The 22,038-nt window shown below is 44.2% G+C and overlaps 1 protein-coding gene across 26 annotated transcripts in view; it reads left to right on the top strand.

Annotated features, from left to right (window-relative positions):
* Positions 1–22,038, top strand: part of TCF4 (transcription factor 4) — a 990,735-nt gene that overhangs the window by 846,250 nt on the left and 122,447 nt on the right. For all 26 annotated transcript variants that reach the window (XM_078674839.1, XM_078674835.1, XM_078674838.1 and 23 more), the window contains one exon: positions 16,357–16,490. In XM_078674839.1, coding sequence (XP_078530965.1) covers positions 16,357–16,490 — 134 coding nt within the window. The remainder of the gene's footprint in view (positions 1–16,356; positions 16,491–22,038) is intronic.

The raw sequence follows: 22,038 nt of genomic DNA, 5'->3' as shown, positions 1-22,038 counted from the left end.
TGAAACCCAGTCTAGAAGTAGAAGAATGTACACCCCTGCTTAAGTCTTTACCCTTCAAAATCTAATTCCAAGACCCGAGAGAGCCTTTTCTTGAACTGGTCCATTGCAGGATTTGCAGAAAGGGCCCAGAAGTATAGAACATTGCCCTTGAAACATATTTTGTTCAGTACATTTCTGTAAATGCTTCCAGTAAATAGATGTTGTTGATGCCACATGTTCTTCTGCTCTATTCCTTTGGGATTTTTTCTTGCAGTAGTGAGGCACAAAACCACTCTCAACTATGAAGCTGTACCCATGGGGCCCAGTCGAGACCGAAATGTACCCTCCGACACCCCGCCTTCGGGCTCGGCTCCGAGGAAAAAGACTACGCCTTCCGGTGCCTTGGCACCGAAAAAACCACATGTGCCAATTCCACCTCCTCCATTGGCACCGAAACATCCTTCGACACCGAAGGACTCTACGGCACCAAAGCTAACACGCCCTTCGGCGCCCAAAGACTCTTCGGCACCTAAACAGACATCGGTGCCGAACCCAAAAACAGTAACGGACCCAAAAGCTTAGACTCCGAAACCATCCGGTTCCAAAAATAAAGACGGGAAGATAGACTCCGGCGCTGCAGGCCCAACAAAACCTATCTCCACGCCGGAATCTTCAATAGCGGTACCAAAGACCACAAGGCCTGATACAGATAAGCCTAAACCACCTTAGGCACCGAAGAAATTGCCACAGGACTCAATCACTCATCCTAAGGCAAAAAACACTAAACAACCACTATCGGCACCTAAGAAATCGGCGCCGAAGAGGATTATACAAGAGGAAGATCTATTTAGACCAGATCCAAAACAGAAAAAGGTCTATATTAATCCAAAAACTGGACATGTGGAAGCAATTCCTCACAAAAAGAGACCAGCAGACACACCACTTCCAACTGTGGTTCCTGCCAAAAAGGATTGTGCAACTTCTCCAATGCACCCTTCCTCTCCTTCACCCTCTTACTCTATCACTCCATATATTGAGCCTATAACTTCTCCTGCTCAATCTCCTGCATCATCACACCACACTGACGAAGAGTATGACTTAGGTGGGGGGGATGATGTACCAGAGCCACATACATACCCTTTAGATGAGGATGAGGATGTCAACCCAGAATATCCCAAAGAGGATGATGCATATAATTTCCCACCAAATAATGCACCAGACATCCCTGACCCTCAATACTACCCAACAAAACCTTCCCCTCCAGAGGATAGTATTGGGTTCAATCATCTACTAAACAGAGCTGCACTTTACCACGGAGTTCCAGTGCACTCTGATGCTATTGAGGAGGATTTCTTATTAGACACTTTTGAGCAGTCACAAAGATCTACTCAAATACTACCTATGATCAAAGGGGTCATTAAACATGCTCCAGAGATTTTTAAAGATCCAGTAAGGTGTAGGGTACTAAATCCCAGAATAGAGAAAAAGTATAGACCAGTACCAGCTGATCCAGTCTATATTAAGAGACATCTGCCATTGGACTCTTTAGTAGTGTCAAACGCACGTAAAAGAGCCAATTCCCCGACTTCTGGTGAGACCCCCCCACCCCCGCCTGACAAGGAATCAAAAATCATTGATGCGTCAGGGAAGCGGATTGCTGTGCAGGCAACAAACATATGGCGCATAGCAAACACACAGGCCTTACTCTCACGCTACAACAGGGCTCACTAAGACCAGCTAGAAAAATTAATGGAACACCTACCAGATCAATACAAAGATCAGGCAGCAGAGCTCTTACTGGAAGGCAAATTAATATCTAATGCCTCAATTAAATGCGCACTAGATGTAGCTGACACAGCATCCAGGGCAGTTAACACTAGTGTTATCCTCAGACGTCATGCATGGTTACGCATTTCCGGTTTCAAACCAGAGGTACAAACTACCATCCTCAACCAGCCCTTCAATCAGAACCAGTTGTTCGGGCCAGAAGTAGATAATACACTAGAGAAAGATGAAGGACACAGACACTGCTAAGTCTATGGGTGCATTACAATCCACCCAGACTAGAAGTTCTTTTTGTCGCTCCTCTTATAGAGGAGGCTCCAAGCAGACCGGCGCAGATAACACATCATCTTTTAAAACACATACACTAATCCCCTCTAATAAGGGTTACTTTAGAGGAGGATACAGAGGCAACAACAATAAGGGAAGAGGTAGAGGTAACAACAACCGCTCCTCTTCCACTCCCAAACAGTGACTTCCCTCTGCCTCCCCTACAGCATTCCACTCCTGTGGGGGGCAGACTATCACAGTTCCTACCTGTCTGGAATTCCATCACAACAGACAGGTGGGTAAGACAAATTATCTAACATGGTTACTGCTTAGAACTCACAGCAACCCCCCCCAAACATACCACCCAGGCATGAGTCCAATGTCCACAGAACACATAACTCTGCTTCAACAGGAAGTTCTAGCACTCCTAGAAAAAGATGCTATTCAAAAGGTCTCCTTACAGGAACAAGGAACAGGAGTCTACTCCCTGTATTTCCTAATACCCAAAAAGGACAGGACATTAAGACCGATCCTCGACCTCAGGCCCCTAAACCACTACATTCAATCAGATCATTTTCACATGATCACTTTACAACAAGTACTCCTATTACTACAACAAGGAGACTTTCTTACAACACTAGACCTAAAGGACGCCTATTTTCATGTTTCTATACATCCTGCGCACAGGAAGAATCTAAGATTTGTCATACAAGGACAACAATATCAGTTCAAAGTCCTTCCATTCGGGGTCACAACAGCACCACGAGTGTTTACAAAGTGCTTAGCAGTAGTAGCAGCACATCCCAGAAGACAACAGATACATGTCTTCCCTTACCTCGACGACTGGCTCATAAAAGCAAGATCGTTCAACCAGTTTGTACAACACACAAAACAAACAATACAAACATTACACGACTTATGGTTTTCAATAAACTACCCCAAGTCGCACCTAGAGCCTTCGCACGTTCACCAATATCTAGGAGCTACCATAGACACATCTGCAGCTCTAGCCTATCCCAGTCAAACCAGGATTCAAAGCATTCAGAGCTTTGTCTCCCTTTTTCAATGCCAGCACTCTCTTCAAGCCAGAGTGTTCATGAAACTAATAGGCATGATGGCGTCTTGCATCTTCATAGTTCCTCACGCAAGACTGCAAATGTGCCCACTACAGGAATGTCTAGCACAACAGTGGAATCAGGCTCAAGGTCAGCTCACAGACCTGGTGTTGGTAGACAGCCGTACATATCGCTCTCTGCAATGGTGGAACGCCAAAAACTTTACAAAGGGACGGCCGTTCCTAGAACCTGTTCCACAAATAGTGCTCACAACAGATGCATCCCTCACAGGATGGGGAGCCCATCTCCTGCACTATACCACTCAAGGCCAATGGAACAGCCAACAAATACTGTTCCACATTAATCATTTGGAGTTGCTAGCGATTTTCCTAGCACTCAAAACTTTTCAAGTACAAAACAAAGCTGTTCTAATCCGGACGGACAATATGACAGGTATATATTATATACAAAAACAGGGGGGGGGGACACTCTCTGCAACTGTCCCAGCTTGCACAGAACATTTGGAGATGGGCCATCGCTCAAAACATACACCTGACTGTAGAACACCTCCCAGGAATTCACAATCAGATAGCAGATCTGTTGAGCCGTCAGTCACAACAGATTCACGAATGGAAGTTGCACCCACAGGTTCTCCAACCATTTTTGCAAAATGCCCAACCTTCGCCGCCAGGTTTCCACACCCACGGTCGGAGGGGAATGCAATATGGATGAACTGGTCAGGCAGATTTGCGTACGCTTTTCCGCCTCTCCCACTCATTCCACTAGTAGTACGCAAGCTCAGACAACAGTCTCTAAAATTAATACTAGTGTGTTGACGTGCAAGCCAAGCAGCTAGCTGCAGTAGGCCAAGCTGTCCTTAAAACACTATTTCAGTATGCTGCAACGGATACAAGTGACCACCGCTAGGGGAGACACTGCTGCACAATCATTGCTAAGTGTACAATCTGCAGCTCATATGCCTCGAACGGAATATGCTACTTACCAGTATGCATCTGTTCTTGGCATGTTGAGCTGCAGAATTGTACACGCCCTCCCACCTCCCCGGGACTTGTATCCGTTCCAGTACTCATCTTACTTAGATGCACACACATGGACATCCTTTCTCTTTACTTCTACTAACTCCATCATTTCCCATCATGGCGAAAAACAATCTGAGGATGGAGTCGATGACCATGCGCAGTATTGTCTAAGGGAGGAGTCACCTATCTCGTGACTACAAAGACTTCTTCCAAGAAGACAACAACCTGCAATCATCCGAGCCCAACACCAGGTGGCGATCTATTGCTAAGTGTACAACTCTGCAGCTCTACATGCCAAGAACAGATGCATACTGGTAAGTAGCATATTCCTTATTTGAACACGTTAGTGAACTCCAACAAATGGCCATTATCCTATTGGTATGCGTTGATTAACTTTGCTATTGGCATTTTGGTGTTCACTATATCTGAAGTGAGAACTGTAAACAAAACAAAAAATGTCTCTACAAAAAAGCTAATCTGCATAAAACGATCTATGGTGGTCCTACTTGAACTGGCCAGTAGTAGTAGACACCAAAAGTAAGTAGTTTCTGTTTGAGTACTTGCGTTGCAGAAGCAAGTTAGGATCTGGGAGCATATAGCATAATATTTGCTCCACTACAAGTGGCTAGATACCATCAATCAATCAGTATTTGAGGCTTGTGTGCACATATTTTTTCAAATTAGAAGTCAAACATATGCATTGTAACTGAAGTAACTATATATGAAGGTACTTGTTGGACCTGGTGTTTCTTGTTAGATATCAACATGTTTATCATAACATAATACATAAATGTCCCCATTCCTTGAAAGCACCATCTAGGTCGATCTCACTTTCTTACCAGTAATTTTGCAACAATACACTTGAAACTTCACTAACTCTCACCAGTTACTGTATTAATTATTCTAAGTGGGGATACTATTGTCTGCCTTCTGGTTCAGGGGTTAGAAACCTCTCTGAAATGCTTGTTTATTACATTTGTTTGAAACTTAACAGTAACTACTGCTGTTATGTTATGTTAAAGAAATTTGCAGAGCGCACTTACACCAGGCAGTTTCATGGCGCTGTGATTGGGAGGCAGCAGTAGTATGACAGACGCTTACTCATATGCCTCTGAAAACAGAAGGGTCTTAAGGAGTGTTCTGAATTGGGCGTAGGAAGTTATTTATCTGAGTTCCATGGGGAGGGAATTCCAGAATTGAGGTGCCAGGAGAGAGAATCCAAGACCACCGTGTTTTTTTCGTTTAAAGGTGGGGATGGTGAGAAGGTTCAGGTGGGAGAATCGAAGTTCATGAGAGGGGACATAGCGATGGATCATGGAAGAGATGAAAGCAGGGCCGTGACCGGCTAGGGCTTTGAAGATGGTACAGCCCAGTTTAAATGCACAGCGTTTAGCCACCGGGAGCCAGTGGAGGCTCTTCATCAAGGGACGGACATGTTGGTGTCTGGGTTGATGGAAGATGAGCCTAGCTGCTTGGTTTTAGACCAATTGCAGGCGGTGGAGCTGATAGGCCGGGATGCCAACATTAGCATAATCAATGCGAGAAATGGCCATGGCCAGAAGACTAGGGTCAGGGCCTCGGTGGTTAAGAATCTGCAGATCTTCCGGATTCTTCGTAAGTGGAAGAAGCAGGTTGATACCATCGCGACAATCTGAGATTTCTTAGACAGATCGTTGCTTATCATGACCCCTAGGCTTTTTACGGAGTCTGCTAGACAAGGAGGGTTGCCTAGGAGAGGGGGACAGAAGTTAGAGTTCCAGGGTTGGAGGTACGTCTGGTCAGAATTAGCTCAGTCTTTTCGGGGTTGAGTTTTAGTTGATTGGCATCCATCCATTCGCTGATGAGCCTCATGGTGGTTTGAAAGTTGGAGACTGAGATGTTAGAGGAATCAATTTCAAACACCAACTGGAGGTCGTCGGTGTAGTTAAAAACTGTAACTTTGCTATTACGTAAGGACCGAATCAGGGGTAGCATGTACAGAATAAATAGAAGGGGTGAGAGAGAGGACCCCGCAGGTCAGCCTGACTTTCTCAGCTGAAATGTTGGCGAAACGGGCTGCCTGGAATCGGTTGTGTAGGAATGAGGAGATCCACCTCAGAGCCAGACCCTGGATGCCAGCATTGCTGACACGACAGGAGGTCATGATCGACCGTGTCAAAAGTGACTGACAAATCCAGGATTACAAGGACCTGAGTGATGATTAGATCGGCCCCCTTCCTAAGCTCGTCCATGACTGCTAGGATGACAGACACTGTGTGCAGGTCGGAATCCTGCTTGCTGGGGGTCAAGGAACTGAGAGTGTTCAGTAAATAAGCTGAGGCAGTTTGCCACATGGGCCTCTAGAATCTTACTGAGGTAGGGGAGTAACGAAATGGGGCGAAAGTTGCTCATGATCAAGGGGTCAGCGTTGTTTTTTTTTTTTAGTATTGCGACAATTTTATGTTTAAAGGTGTCGGGGACAGAGCCTTGTCTAAGAGAGTTGTTGAGGAGCGAGTGGAGGGGGGGTCCGGGCAGGGTGAGAAAGCTTCGATTAAGATGTGAGGGGCAGCAATCAGTCGGGGAGCCTGATCTGACTTTTTTTAATAGGGCAAGAAACTCTTCCCTGGAGATCAGTGGTATTTGATCCAACACATGGGAATTTATGCATGTGGTAGGGAAAGCTGTTGAGAGTGTGGGAGTGGGGATGCTGCTTTTGATGGTGGCAATTTTGTTATGTTATGTTATGTTAATTGAGTCTTGTATAGCGCACGGCTACTCATAGAGTGTCCCGGCGCTTTATTGTAACAGAAATCACAACATAACAGGAAAAAACAGAGCAGAAAAGATAAACAGAAAAAAGAAACCTAACTAAAAGTGAGACTACTGCCTACAGGGTAAAAAGCCAAGTTTTCAGGTCCTTCCTGAACGCCAACAAATTAGAGGTACTACGCAGTGCCACTGGCATGAAATAAGAGTTCAGGGAATCACATAGTGATTGTGAGGGGACAGGTTTTGCTATCATTCTGTCGGGTTGTGATAGCTCGTATCTTTAGAAAAGATGTCCTTGGTCTTAGTGGCTGGATTAGTAATTTTCAAGGAGAAGTAAGTTGACTTAGTCTGGAGGATGGAGTTTTTATAGTCTTTTAGAAGGGTAATGTAGGTGGCTTTTTTATCTGGGGCATATTCTCATCTCCAGCTGCGCTCGGCTTGCCTGAGTGCTAGTTTCTTTGTTTTCAGCTTGTCGGAGAACCAACGTTGAGCGTCATGGGGGCGTTTGAGTTTGGTACTCTTAAAATGAGCGACAATGTTGCTGGCTGATTCAAGCCAATGCTTGTTGCCTGATTGCAAAGGGAGTCCTGTTCGCTGGGTGATGAGGCTTTTAGAAGGGAACAGAATTACCGATATTGGCAAGATTCCAGTTTCTAGCCAGGTGGTATTGCACTTTTAAGATTGCTGCTGAGCTCACAGAACTTGGGTAAAACTGCTCTGGTCTATACCTTCTCATGCATATCTTATCCCACCTCCCAGAAGATCCACTTAGCTTGTTCAGAAGCATCTTTTAAAATACATACCTTGCTCTTTGAAAAGCCAGACATCGCATTCAAACAAAAATTAAACGTGATGGTTGATTACTTGAATGAATGTCATCCACTAATAATATTATGGGTTTCATTCCAGCGCATCTAGCAGGGAACCTTGCTACTATAGACAGGGGTCATCCACTTGCAATTTAACTGTGATCCTTTTGAACTAGAAAAGTCCAGCCTGAACTGCCAGGTCACAAAATAAAATGGTCTTGATGATACTAGTCAAACGTTAACATTAATTCCTTTTGGGGTGGGCCACTATCTACAGCAGTGTTGTGGATTCTCTTTGGGAACAGCTTCTTCCAAAATCATGTACAGCAGTAATACAAGTCTCCTGTGCAGGAAAACATACCCGGTCCGTCAGAAATGTTGAACTGAAGAGTTGGCGGTGTATGGCTAGTGCACCAGTAACATCCTACCCACAAACCTTATAAATACCTGCTCCATGCACAGTAGTACTGGAGTTGCTCTAACTGAATCTTTCTTCTCTCCTTTCGCCGTGATGGGGGAAGTGGGTTCCTTGTAACCACAACACCCAGTCTGTAGAATGCTTCTTTCAAGCATCTAGAAGCAGTTAGTTTGTGTGCATTTAAAGAAAGAACCAGAATCCTATTCTTAATGTTACTGTGAACTGGATCTTACTAATTTGGCTTTTTTGTATATTTTAGTCCTTGTCGCGTTTGAAATCCCAGTAGTTTTACTTGCAGGGTTTGAGCAGGCCTGTTTGCATTTGTTAGACATTTTATTGTGATGACTGGGCAGTAGCTTACAGATCAGCACTTTGCAGATATCCTAAGTGTGGAGATTCTTCCCTTGCTTTTTCTGAGGTTCTTTGAGGGAGATGGAAAGTCATCTTTGCGATGATCATGAGAAGCAAAGAACTGTTTTCCGTGTGTGTCTTAAGGAAATGGGTTATCTACAGCTAACACTTGAACTCACTCACCGAAAAAAGCACTTTTCATGACCAATGATCTAGTACAATTATGCATGCCACCTACAGGCTTTTCATAGTACTGCGTTTAACTCTGGTGTTGACAGTGGGTTTTTCGTGGATGGACAGTTCGTTCCTTTTATACCTTTCAGAAATATCCAGTACTTAGATTGTGAAACGTGCTTATGTTTACTGTACTCCATTGGTACCCTTAATGCACTAAGGGCCCGATGTAGGTAAAACGCATTTACCGATTTTAAAATACCGAATCGTACCGAATCGGTATTTCAAAATCGGTAAATGATATGTAGATAAAAAAATTCGGAAATTTTCCGAATCGGTAGCAATCGGTATCGTGAGTCGATACGTACCGATTCGGCAAGTTCCGATTCGGTATAAACAGAATCTGCCACCACCGAATCGGAAAATACCGAATCGGTAATAGCAATACACCCCTTGGGCCAAAAGGCCAATAGGAATGCATTATAAATACCGAATCGGCATTTACCGATTCGGCAATTACCGATTCGGTATATTCCGATTCGGCAATTACCGAATCGGTAAATGCCGATTTGTCGAGCAAGGAAACTGACACTAAAGCCATCAGCCAATGAGGTGGAAGCACCCTCCCCCACAGGGTGTGGCAAGCCAGGCAGGTGCAACTCATCAGAACTTTCTGGAGAGGCAGCCTGAGCTGAGCAGCCACAGTGAGCAGCAGTATCCAGGATCCCTGTAAAACATGGCAAGCAGCTCTGAGAGGAAGAAGGCAGAGCGCAAGCGGAAGAGCAAATTCAGCACCATGGAGCTGCAAGTGTTGGTGGAGGAGGTGGTGAGGGTACACAGCCAGCTGTATGGAAGGCTGTCCCTCACTGTTCCAGAGAGCACTAAGAGGAAGCTGTGGATTGAAATTGGGGAAAGAGTAAACGCTGTCGGTGTCACCCACAGGAGCCTGGACGACCTCAAAAAGAGGTTCTACGACATCCGCGGCGTCACTAAAAGGAAACTTGCCGAGCTGCACAAGCAGGCTGGACTAACTGGTGGAGGCAAGAACCGGGCGCCACCCCTCACTGAGCTGGAGGAACTTGTGGCGAATACCATTGAGCGTGCGAGTGTTGTGGGAATTGGGGACCTGGATAGCTCATCCCGAGCTACAGCTACAGGTAAGAAGCATGCGCAACTTGACACACCATACCAGACATCTCCCCTTTAGACCCAATGCACAGCCAAACCCCAGCCCAGTACTGCTAGCAACAGACATGATCAATGCATCATGCTAAATGCAGTCAGCAAAAGTACCCTAAAATGCCACTGCAGAAGCGTAATAAAAAGAACTGTAATACTGCATCAAAGTATTAGTAATGAGATGTGCAATGTTTTAATAGTAGTTAATGTAATACATTAGCAATCAGTTGACAAATGCCTCTTTATACCTAGGGGCACCATCAGGTGGGGGAGCAGCAGCTACTCAAGCACCAGCTCCAGCACCATCAGCCAGTCCGGTGGCAGTGCCAAGCACCAGTGTACATGTACAGGAGGAGGACAACAGCAGCGCCCTGGGCAATGAGGAAGACACTGGACATTCCCTCACATTACCACACTCCCCCAGACTGTCTCTGTCTCAGACGCCCCCATTGCATTTCTCCCCGGAGAACTCACCACCACAGACCCACCCTGCACCGGCCACATCTCCTGCCAGGAGGACAATTGTTGCACCATTAAACCTCATGGAGGGAGCAGCGGGTCAGGCTCCAGCACAAAACCCTGTAACACCTGTGTCACCCCAGCACACACAGCAGGGCAGCAGCAATCCCCGGAGGCCACGTGCATCCAGCAGTGCACATCCAGCACAGGAGGGCAGCGTGTTCCGAGGGCTGGAGGGCAGTATGGTCAGAATCCAGAGAATGCAGGCAAAATCAATCTTGGCCTGCCATCGCCGGTTGCGGCTGCACAACCTGCAGATGGGGGAGATGGCACAGGGATTCAAAACATTTGTTGATAGCAACAAGGACATTGCAACAGGTATAGGGCGAATGACCACTGCCATCACCCAGCTCCGCAATAAAATGGATGAACACGAGCACTGTCGCCGCAGGGATGCCCGCATGCTGAATAGGTCTATGAACCGCCTTGCTGCTGCAACCGCCCAGCTATGCCAACGTGGGGCAAACATGGAGGGCAGCCTCACCCAGAACATGGCAGAGGTGACTAGGGGCATGGCCCGCGTTACCAACGCAATGGAGACATTACTAATATCCAACACAGTTGTTAATCCCGCCCTGGGCCTGGGCGAGGCTGGGGACAGCAGCAGCCGCAGCAGCCCGGCCAGCGCAGTGTCTGAGCCGCGCAGGAGCAGCAGGCGCTCAGCTGAGGCTGCTGGTCATACAGAAGGGGGTGAGCCACATCCTAATGGGGCTGCTAAGCGCAGCAAGAAATAAGACTGCCAGGGCGGGTGAGGCAACCCGGACAATTGACATTTGACCACATCTTGTTTACTTTTTTTTTGTTGCACATCAGTGCAGTAACGTTGTTGCAACATTATTAAATTTCTTTTTTGAAAACATACATTGACCTGTCTGTGCATCTGTACTCACTCAGAAATAGTTGGCTGTTATCTCCTCACGCCTGTATCTGCCGTCACTTGGTGCAGACACTCCAGCAGGTAGTGGTAGTGGCACAGCATTGTCATCGTCAGGGTCCTCGTAGTCGGACAACTCAACCTCAGTGCCTTTCCTGACTGCAAGGTTGTGCAACATTGCACAGACAGCAATTATTTTGCAGCAGGTGATGGGGGTATATTGTCTAGCACCTCCGCTCTTGTGCAGGCATCTGAACCTGCTCTTCCAGATGCCAAAGGTCCTTTCCACTACATTCCTCGTGCTTTTGTGGGCACGGTTATACCTCCTTTGGCTGGGTGTTGAGGGGTTCAGGTAGGGGGTGAGAATGAACGAGCGGAGGGCATATGCACTGTCGCCTAGAAGGAAAAGGGGTGACACTACTCACATGCATACATGTACTTCATACTGCTATTTACGTTATGGGGGTCTGACACTGTGTCTTACCTAGGAGGTATCCTTCACCAAATTCCCCTGCCATCAGCCGTGCATAAATTCCGCTATTCTGGAAGATATAGGAGTCGTGGGTACTCCCCGGAAACTTCGCCACCAGGTCAGTGATGACACCCTTGGCATTGCAAATCACCTGGACATTTATGGTGTGCCGTGACTTCCGATTGCGGTATACGTATTCCGTGTCAGCAGGGGGGCAAATCGGAATGTGTGTGCCGTCTATGCAGCCAATGATGTGGGGGAATCCTGCCATCTGGTAAAAGTCAGCTTTAGTCTGTACCAGTTCTGCATGGGTTGCAGGGAAGGAAATGTACTGGACCATCCTCTGGATCATGACGTCAAGGAACTTGTGGAAGAACCTTGACAGGCTGCTCTGGGTCACCCCTCCTGCCACAGCAACTACACTTTGATAGCTGCCAGACGCCAGCAGGTGTAGGCAGCATAGCACATGCACAGGGATTGCGTGTGCCCTTGGGGTGGGGTGCTGCAACAGGGGTTTGAGGTCCCTAATGAGGTCTCTGATGGTCTCTGGGTCCAGCCTGTACCTCTGTAGGATCTCTGCATCAGTGAGCATGGACAGGGTGATCCTCTGTCTGTACACCTGCTCCTCTCTCTGCCATTCCCTCTCTCCTTCCTGCTGTAGCCGTAGCCGTCTTGCTATGACATAGAAAGCTGCCATGTTGCAAGTAGAACTGCATTTTGGGTCCTTTTTTATAGGTTGCACCTGGTTACCACCTGATTCCAATCCATGGTAATTACCGAATCTGAAATACCGAATTTGAAGCAAATTCTGTATTTCAGTGCTTACCTACATCTCAATCTTCAGCTTTTCACAACGAATCGGATTATCACCGATTCGGTAATTATACCGAATCGGTACGTTCACGATTCTGTAAAATCTCCGATTCGGTCGAATACCGAATCGGAAACAATAAGGATTCTGAAAAATCTCCGATTCGGTATTCTACCGATTCGGAGATTTTTCTGATTCCTTATTTTTTCCGATTCGGGATTTTACCGACTCGGTGACTTTCCGATTCGGTAATTTCACCGATTTTGTCGGATTTCGGCCTCCTACATCCCGATGGCTCAATTCCGATCGGTAACGGCCGAAAATACCGATTTTCGGCCGTTACCGACCGACCTACCTACATCGGGCCCTAAATGGCCCTCAGTAAAGGCGTATCTGAGGCATGCGAGGCATACATGAGAGGCATGTCTCCAATATTATCCATCTCTAGTGGAGAAGCGTGGCTCAGTGGTTAGAGGCGGCAGACCCGGAAGCTGAGATCGGCCGTGGACCAGGGTTCGATTCCCCGCCTCGGCGGGTCTCGGGCTCAAAAATTCCATGGACTCGACAATTCTCGCTCCGGTGCCTACTCAACTCACGGGGTCACACTCTGCAACTCTGGGCAATAGCTTGCTTAATCTCCACTACGGCCCCTCGCGGCGGGATGCCTGGCTTTCACCTTGTGGATACCCTGCTGGGGTATCTCACAGGGGAATACCAGGACGGGTTCCCTAAGCAAGCGCCTTGATACCTTCGGGTGATACGTGCGCTATATAAGTCGCAATACATTTACATTTACATACATTTACAATATATATGCATGTCAAAGTATACTTCATCCTGCACTTCACTGAGGTAATGTTATTTGTGATTTCTTTTTGTAAAAAGCTTTCCAACTTTTGTGCCCAGCAGTGTCCAATTGTTATATGCCTTCTCGCCTCTCGCTGTTCCTCCCTGCATTTGCCAGGGTCCAGTGTTCACATTTTATGTTGTCTGAGGCTTTAATAAAAAAACAAATCTGGACTCTGGATTTAGTATAATACATTTTTCTTTACTGTTTCACTTTGTGTTGTCCATTGCATCACAACGAAAGTTCGAATTTTGTTACCACTGTTTGTGGGAGCCTGTTCTGTCAAGTCCATGTTAATATAATCAAAATAATTGTCATCTTGGAGGACTGTTTTTTCTGAATGACCCAAAGTGCACCAACAACAAACCTTCCTAAACAAGTCTGAACCTACTTTTGGTCATATAAATATCCTGTACTGTTTGATTTCAGTCCACTGACCTACTATGTGGTTTCCTTTAGTTTCAAGATGGCAGAAGACTCTACTTCTGGTCAAGATTTCCCATCTGCCTTTCTTCTCATTCTCCCTGATAAAAGATCATAATTGATAAGGTAGGGCAGACGGAGTCTCACTATATGGGGTCTGGTGTCACCAGGGCTGATTTCGATCTAGAAAGGTTAAAGATATCCCTCTCTTCTGTAAATAATATGAAATAAGTTTCTTCAGCAAAAGCAAAGCTATGATGTACAATGGGTATTTCCTGTGGTGGTTCCACTTGAGATAATTCCCTTTATGCATCCTATTCAGGAAAACGAAGACAGTCCCACATATCTGTTTTTGTATTGTTTCAGGCTGGGCTTCATGTTTAGGTGACATCCTGTAAACTTTTATAAATTAAAGATTTGCAAGCAGTGATAATCGACTTGCTAATTAAATCTTTTGCATACCCTTCACTTTTTAATCAAGTTATTAATTAGTACCAGGGACCAATGAAATTAAGCTTTTATTGATAGATTGAATATACTGATCTGTAGACTACTTGTCTCTCTTTATGTTGGGAAACAGTGAAAGAAATCCTGGAAAGTACGATGGCAAAAGATCAACATTACCACTACGCCATGACAGAGCTTCCTTCTGACATGGTACAGCTACATTAAATAGATGTACGTTTAATTAATAAAGACCGTATGAATAAAACACGAAGCAAGACCTGTGTTAGGCTCACTCTTATTACGAGTCTGAAGTCCACTTGAGACGAAGGATTAGCCTTCTCTAACTCCATGTTTCCCAAACTGTTTATAACCTCGACCCCCTTTTTAGCATGATAAGTGTTTGTGACCCACCTAGTGTTAATAGACATGAGCCTGGCGATTTTTTTAAATGTAACTAAAGCATCGGGTTGTAGCGCACTGTCATTTACAGAGATCACTAAAATGTGCATAAACATACAGATTTACTGATAAAAATTGTATTATACACAAATGATAATGTGTGGAAATTGGGTTCCAGTGAATGATTATCATTTGTGCATCACCAAGAAAAGGGGCTTTGGTTTGTTTTGATCCTATTATTTGTTTCCATCACACTTCAGAATTACAAAAAAAAATAGTTTAATTTTTGCTTTCCGAACTTCTGAATGAGTATAGTTCATATACAGCTATTTACATTTTGTTGTGTGTTACAAATTATTACACCCTACAGCCTTTCCTTTGACACTCCCGGTACCCTAGCTAGATTGTCACATAATTCACTTTACGTTTCTTTCTCTGGCTGCAAAGTGTGAGGAGTTTGTAAACCGCAATCCCCATGTTAAATAGCAGAAGCAGCAATTTGTCAGAAGACATAGCCTGACATTTAACCTCTGTCATTGAAGATGAGATACATACAGAACTTAAAGGCATCTTTATTTATTGCTTTCACTTTTATGATCCAACAAAAGTTGGCTCAGGTCACAACCTACAGTTTGAAAAACACTGATCTAACCCATTTGTTGTGAAAAAATCTGTGACGCGCCCACTCTTCATGAGCACACCCACTCTTCATGAGCGGAAGGACCTCCAAGCACTTTGCTGAGAAGCTCATTCCCACAGGTTGTGACATCTTCAGCTCTGCAAAGTTCAGCTCAGGCAGCCAAACCCCTGTGCAGTTGATGCACATACAGCACCTCGGTGAATGAATGAAGAATGTCTATTAGGCTGACCTTTGCGCAGCCTGACAAACACTCTTTATGTTTGCAAAAAGGTGGGATGGGGCTCCAAGCCTTAAAAACGGGCTGCCACTGCACTCTACTTATTTTTCAATGGATGTCTTGGCACAGCGCTCTTTAAATATGTCCCATGCGATTGGATGACAAATATGACCCCATGTGGTGATGGTGAGTGGGGTTAAATGGGCTTTGAAATGAGGTCAGCAGATCATCGGCTGCCCTTTTGGGTTTCTGTGACTCATTAAATATCGCAGTCAGTCTGCTCCCCTCCAGTTAACATGTTTATTTCACTGCACAAGTGTGCACTCTGGACTGAGAGGTCAGTGTCGACTAAAGGTGAGCGGCACCATGGACTGTGAGTCTATTGCACATCACCTTCACCTATGCACAGGGATTTATGTGACCGGTTTACTGGGCATAAGGTGTGGTTGTATGTAATGCCAAGTGTTCACTGCAAACATCCTATGGCTATGCACAGTCGCCACAGCTCACTGCAAAGTTTTGTTGAAGGTAAAGTCAGTAGTGGTTTGATATATTACAATTAATATAATCCTATTCTCTCCTACATTTCCCTAGCTTATCGGAGCTATATTCTTTTTTAGTTCTGGTATAATAAAGACTATTGTTGGAAAATAAAAAGTACAATGTTCACTAAACATTAAAAACAATATTTATAATCCTAAAAGAGAGCCAACTTTAGGCATGTTGTTAATTGTACCTATAGATTCATTCATTGTTTTGTTTTGGGTTGCTTATGAAAATGATGGTGTGTAATTGTTTTATTTTTTAAAAGTTTCGGCTTTGTTTAATGTTTGTGTGCTATAAAATGGAAAGTATTATGAGCAACAGCGCTTCGATACACTTTATTTATATGTACATTTCAGATGGTCATCACAACAGTGACCCATGGAGTTCCTCCAGTGGGATGAACCAACCTGGCTATGGAGGGATGTTGGCAAATTCTTCTCATATTCCACAGTCTAGCAGCTACTGCAGTCTACATCCACATGATCGTTTGGTAAGACATCTTCTTGATGGCACACAAGAGGAAATATCACTAGCATCATTGTTTACATCACTACTTTGTTGTTTTGTGGTGCTCTTTGTCTTTATGTTTTTCATTGTATAAAAATTATTAAAGTTTTTTTCTCCAGCTTTATTTTAAATCTCTAGAATTGAGGCGGCCTCTTAAAGGTAAATTAGTACATATGTTTAGAGAGTGGATATCAGAAGCAAATACTGTGAAGTGAGATACAGTGCTCTTACAAGTTGACTAAAGTACTTTCTTCAAGTAGCCAAGTCGTAATTCCTCCTGAACCGAGTCTCACCTACTTGAAGTGTCCCTGCTCTAAGGACCTATAATCTAGTTTGATAGTCAAGGTCAATGGATGCCCACTTCTCAGGTTTCCCTTTCTATCTCCATCCTTCCCGTATGTTGTCCCGCTGTATGAGTAAGCACTGTTTCATATTTTTTCTATATGTTTGAAGTACAGTGCTAGGCCTGCGTAGGCAATCTGAGCACCTCATGGTTTGTATGAAATAATATATTATGTTATTCATTCTCATTTAGATTGTATTTACTATTTTAGTTTGCATGCTTCCCTCCAGTTCTTGTGATTTAGTTTGCTGTTTCAAAGACTAATTGCTAAATAGTACTTTTTTTTAATGAACACCTTCCGTAAATACAATTTTTCAGTGTGTAGTGCCACGTTTAGGTGGAAACACTAAGCAGGAAACCCTAGGCACTGAGCTCCATTTGTTGTCTCTACTTTCCTACATTTTGTGTTGGAGTGCATGATCATCTACCCACACCACCAAGATCTTTTTATGTTGCATTACATTTCTCCCACATTCAGCATCAGAATAGCATCTGTGAGGTTTACAATTTAGGTATGTACTTTTTTGTGTAGTTTACTATGTAGTTTACTCTATAAATGCCTAATTCACTTTGAGAAAAGTAGATTAAATAAAGAAATACTACCACATTTCATAACGTTTCCCCAGCTGCTTGATACGGTGATGGAAAACTCTATTGGCACATCATATATTTTTACAAACTGCGCTGTCATTCATGTAGGAAAATAGAATGCTTTGAATTTCCGAAAGTGTTCTAAATGTTAGCACCACTGGCAATGAACAGGGAAATTAAATGGCTTTTCCTCCCCTTTTTCACCATGGAGACTGTCCTTAGTCCCACAATAGATGTACACGACTAAAGAACAAAGATGAGGGATTTTTAATTAAAGAATAATAATAATAATAATCTTTATTCGGGTTTTTTAGCAGCGCAAAACCATAAAAGTTATCGCAACATAAAAAATACACAAGTATTTATAAAAAACAGATATTGTGCACAAACTTTTAAAAAACATATGACCAGATTATGTGCAAATTGGGTAAGTAGTAAGACGAAAATAACCTTCTAAGTTTCCTTCTATTTCAAAGGTTGTTCCTATGCCTCATAATACACTTTAGGAAATTCAGTACGTGGTAACAGGTACATTCCGAGTCCAACATCTGTAGTGTTAACATGGCTGGGCGACATTGTCTATAACCCCATCTTTTTAATAGAGGGATTATCCAGATTTTTCGATGGGTATGAAAAAATTTGCAAAACAAAATTGTGTGAATGGTAGACTGTTGGGACAAATCGTCACATGGACAAGGGACCAAGTTAGAGTTCCAGTTATTTTTATCAGGGAAAGTCACTAGTCTGTAAAAGAGATTCAGTCTGAACCTTGTAAGGAGCATCTTATCATATGCTGTAAGTTCCAGGGTCAAATAAAGCTGGATTTTCGGGGAATGCTGTATCATATTCGCATGGATCACAGATTTTTTGGTCAACAGCGAAGTCAGTCTCAAAAACTCTAGGTGGCTCAGCGCGATTTGTTTCAGATCTTTTTTGGATTTTTCATTTAATTTTTCTGGAGTGTAATAATACTTTTGTAATCCTAGATCGGAAAAGAAATTTCTGATATAGGAGAGCCATACTATTTTATGTACATGATCCAGTTCCATAGAGTCCTGCAAGATGTTTTTGGTCAGCTGGTTATCATCCGACAGCCAGACGCGCCTCCAGAGTAAAAGTGGCTGGATCTTTATTAAGTCTTTGATATATGGGATTCCCAATTCCATGTGTGAGGCATAGATGGAAGAGCCTTTTGGCGTGGACAAAAGGAATCTCATGAAGATGTTTTCTTCTTTTTGCAGTGAACCAGTATCTGTGTGTCCCCAAATCCCTGCCCCGTATAGGGCGATGGCTTGGCATTTTGCAGCATAAATCTGTAACAATTCTACTGCTGATCTTTTTCCAAGTTTGTTTGAGAAATTCATCAATGCTAGAATTGCTCGTTTAAAAAGATGTCTCCTAGCCTCAACAGCTGCTTTCCAATTTAAGCTGTCATCAATCATGATGCCTAAGTATGGATATTGTGAGGTCTTTTCCATTTTTTGGTCTTTTAAATAGATGGTCTTAGTGACTTTTCGTTTTCCACCCGCTACCATGACAAATGTTTTTTTTACATTAATATGTAAGTCCAGAGCACCCATGAAGTCAGCATACTTAGATAAGGATTTCTGAAGCTCGATAGGAGTGCGTGCTAAAATAACTGCGTCATCCGCATAGAGCAGAGCGGGGATCAGGCGATGTTTCACTCTGGGCAAATCCTGCCCCCCCCATAACATAGTCTCCTCTAAGCCGTTGGTATACAGTGAGAAGAGGAAGGGGGCTATGACGCATCCTTGCCTTACTCCGCGCTCTACCCTAAACGGTGCAGTTAACTCTCCTTTTGTCCCATATCTCACTCTTGCAGAGGCTTCGCCATATAGCTCCGTCAGAAAGTCCAGGAGGGGGGGATCAACCCCTAATGTACTCAGCAGTGACCAGAGCTTCGCATGCGACACGCAGTCAAACGCGGAGGACAAATCCACGTATACCATGTAAATTGATCCTGGCTTTGCATAGATGTATTTCGAAACTAGCATGCTTAAGTTGAGGGCCTGTTCAACTGTTCCATAGCCTTCCCTAAATCCAAACTGGATATCCGAAAGGATATTTTTATCTATTGCCCATTGCTGAAGTTTTTCTAGGACCACTCTGCCGACTACTTTGCCTAGGGAGTCAAGCAGCGATATAGGTCGATAACATTTCGTATCCCGACGGTCCCCCTTTTTGAAGATAGGGACCATGATGGAACGTGACCACGACTCCAGCAGTCCGAGATTCGCTGCTGCTGTGCAAACTCTTGTGAGTATTGGTGCCCAAAGGTCAGGAAGATGTTTAAATAGATCCACTGGGACCCCATCGGGGCCGGGTGCTTTGCCGCTCTTGCTCATTGATAGTGCCATTTCGATGTCTTGTAGTTCGAAGTCTATCGGTATTGGAAATACTACAGGTGGAAGATTAAAATAATGTTCTTCTGTTGATAATGTTAGTTCAAATATTTTTGAAAAATGGTTCACCCAGGTTTCCTCGTCGATGGCAACGTCGATCTGTGGAATGTTAGAGTCCGATAGCAAAGGTGACTTAACAATTCTCCAGAATGACTGACTATCTTTCAAGAGTGCACTTTTATGCAGAGCGTTCCACAAGGACAGTTTCAGCTCGTTTTTCCTTGCCTTTCTGGCGTTATTATAGTTTCGCCGGAGTTGTTGGATCTCTATTTGATCTCTGTTTGCTTTTCCGAGTGCTTTTCTAAGGTTGGTCTGTGCCTTAGTACAATCATGATTAAACCAGCCTGTGCTACTTGGTTTGTTTTGTTTGGGTACTCTGGTCAGCAGTGTTTTTGCTTGTTCTAATATCGTTTTAAAATTTTCCAGGATTTGCTTTGGTTCTGCTTGGGGGTCCAGGCATATCAATATATTGTTATGAGCGGTCTGTAATAAAGTGTTAGTGAGCTTGTTAGGATCCACTTTTTCCCATTTTATAGTGTATCCGTTGTTTTTGCCCAGTTCAAGCCTATTTTGTGATAGGGTGCTTGCTATTGTTGCCATAAGAGATCTTGGTTGTTTCATCTGTAAGTTCAAGCTTAGAGCAGAGTGGTCGCTTAGAGTATTTTCCAAAATTGTAAAATTACTGGTTAGGTCTCTCAGACCTTCTGTAGTAATTATATAATCGACTGTGGTCTCGTGCCCCCTTCCTCGATAGGTAGGTTCTAGTTGATTCTCTGGTGGTAGAGTAGGGTTGATTACTAGAAGTTCCAAGTCTGAGAGGATCTTGTTCATAGCTGACCCCGTTCGTGAGTGGAGGACGTGAACGAGTGGATTCTCGTATTCGTCCATCATTCCACAAGTCTGATTGTTTGTGCAGGGGTGTAAATTGAAATCCCCACCCCAAATTATATGAACGTTACCCTTTCTCTCATAAAGGTGCTGATGGTGAATGATTTTTTCTTGGATTAAAAAAAGGGTGTTTATGAAATTGTCATCATCTAGATTATTGTATAGGTTGATTAATATAATGGTATGTTTTTTCCCTATTATGAGAGTGAGCAACTGGAAGTTTGGAAAAGGATCTGCCTCTAATACAATCAGGTCTGGTATTGTGTTCGCTATGTAGGTTGCCAGCCCCCCCCTAGGTCTGCCTGAGCTGCTTGGGAGGGCAGGAGATGAGTATGTCTTATATCCTACAAGATGTATGGGCATCGTAACCCATGTCTCCTGTAAGCATATAATTTTAGCATCCTCCAAAAATCAGGCGGCAGAACCATCCTCTATTTTTGATCGGAGACCTGCAATGTTCCAAAAGATCACCAGGAGCTGCAAGATTTCCTTTTCTGCGTCTGCCATGTTAGGCTCTGATAAAACAGGGGGATCATTAGGTATGACCGGGGTTACATGTAGGGGGTTCGGGGATTTGACTCGTGGTCAGTCAACCATTTCCAGGCTGTTAAACCGGTTCATAGTCGGTATGCCTGGCCAATTTTGCCCATATGTGATGTCTCTATAGTTGGGTCTATGTGATCGATAGAGCGGTCTGTCCCACTGTTCCCAGTTTCTGACCCTATTTTGTGGTCCCACAGTCTGCCACGGGCCCTCGTGTTGTTGGTAATTCTGGTTTGCTGACCACCAAGAATTGTCAGAATCACTATATCGATGAGATATTTTAGGCCCAGCTAAGTCTAATTCCCATGGTTGTGGGATTGCTTTTCGCCAGATGTTATCGGATTCATTCGCATAGTTGTTATAATATCTTTTTGGGTAGAAATAGGAGAGGGATCTTGTAGCGATCCCTCCAGTTGTATTATTATGTTCCCAGGAGCAGATATACTCAGCTATACTAGAATCCTCGAAAGTGATCACTATACAGTCTCCCCGAAGGCTTTTTTTCCTGTGCCCCACCCAAGGGGTCCTACAAACTGATGTTATCCTGCTTTTCCAGGTTGGCGGAACAGGTCGGTTTGTGTTCAGCCAATGCTGTACTTTATTTTTCAACGACCAATTGGGTTCCATCCCCTCTCCCGTTAGTTCGGGAACCCCCGTCATCACTACCACATAAGGACATGCCTCAGGTGGCAAATTTAGAGGGTGCCTGTTATCAGTGGTCCCTCTCGAAGCTCCTTTGTTAT

Source organism: Lissotriton helveticus, chromosome 2_1, assembly GCF_964261635.1.
Source record: "Lissotriton helveticus chromosome 2_1, aLisHel1.1, whole genome shotgun sequence".
Taxonomy (NCBI): domain Eukaryota; kingdom Metazoa; phylum Chordata; class Amphibia; order Caudata; family Salamandridae; genus Lissotriton; species Lissotriton helveticus.
This window is presented reverse-complemented; position numbering and strand designations above follow the sequence as displayed.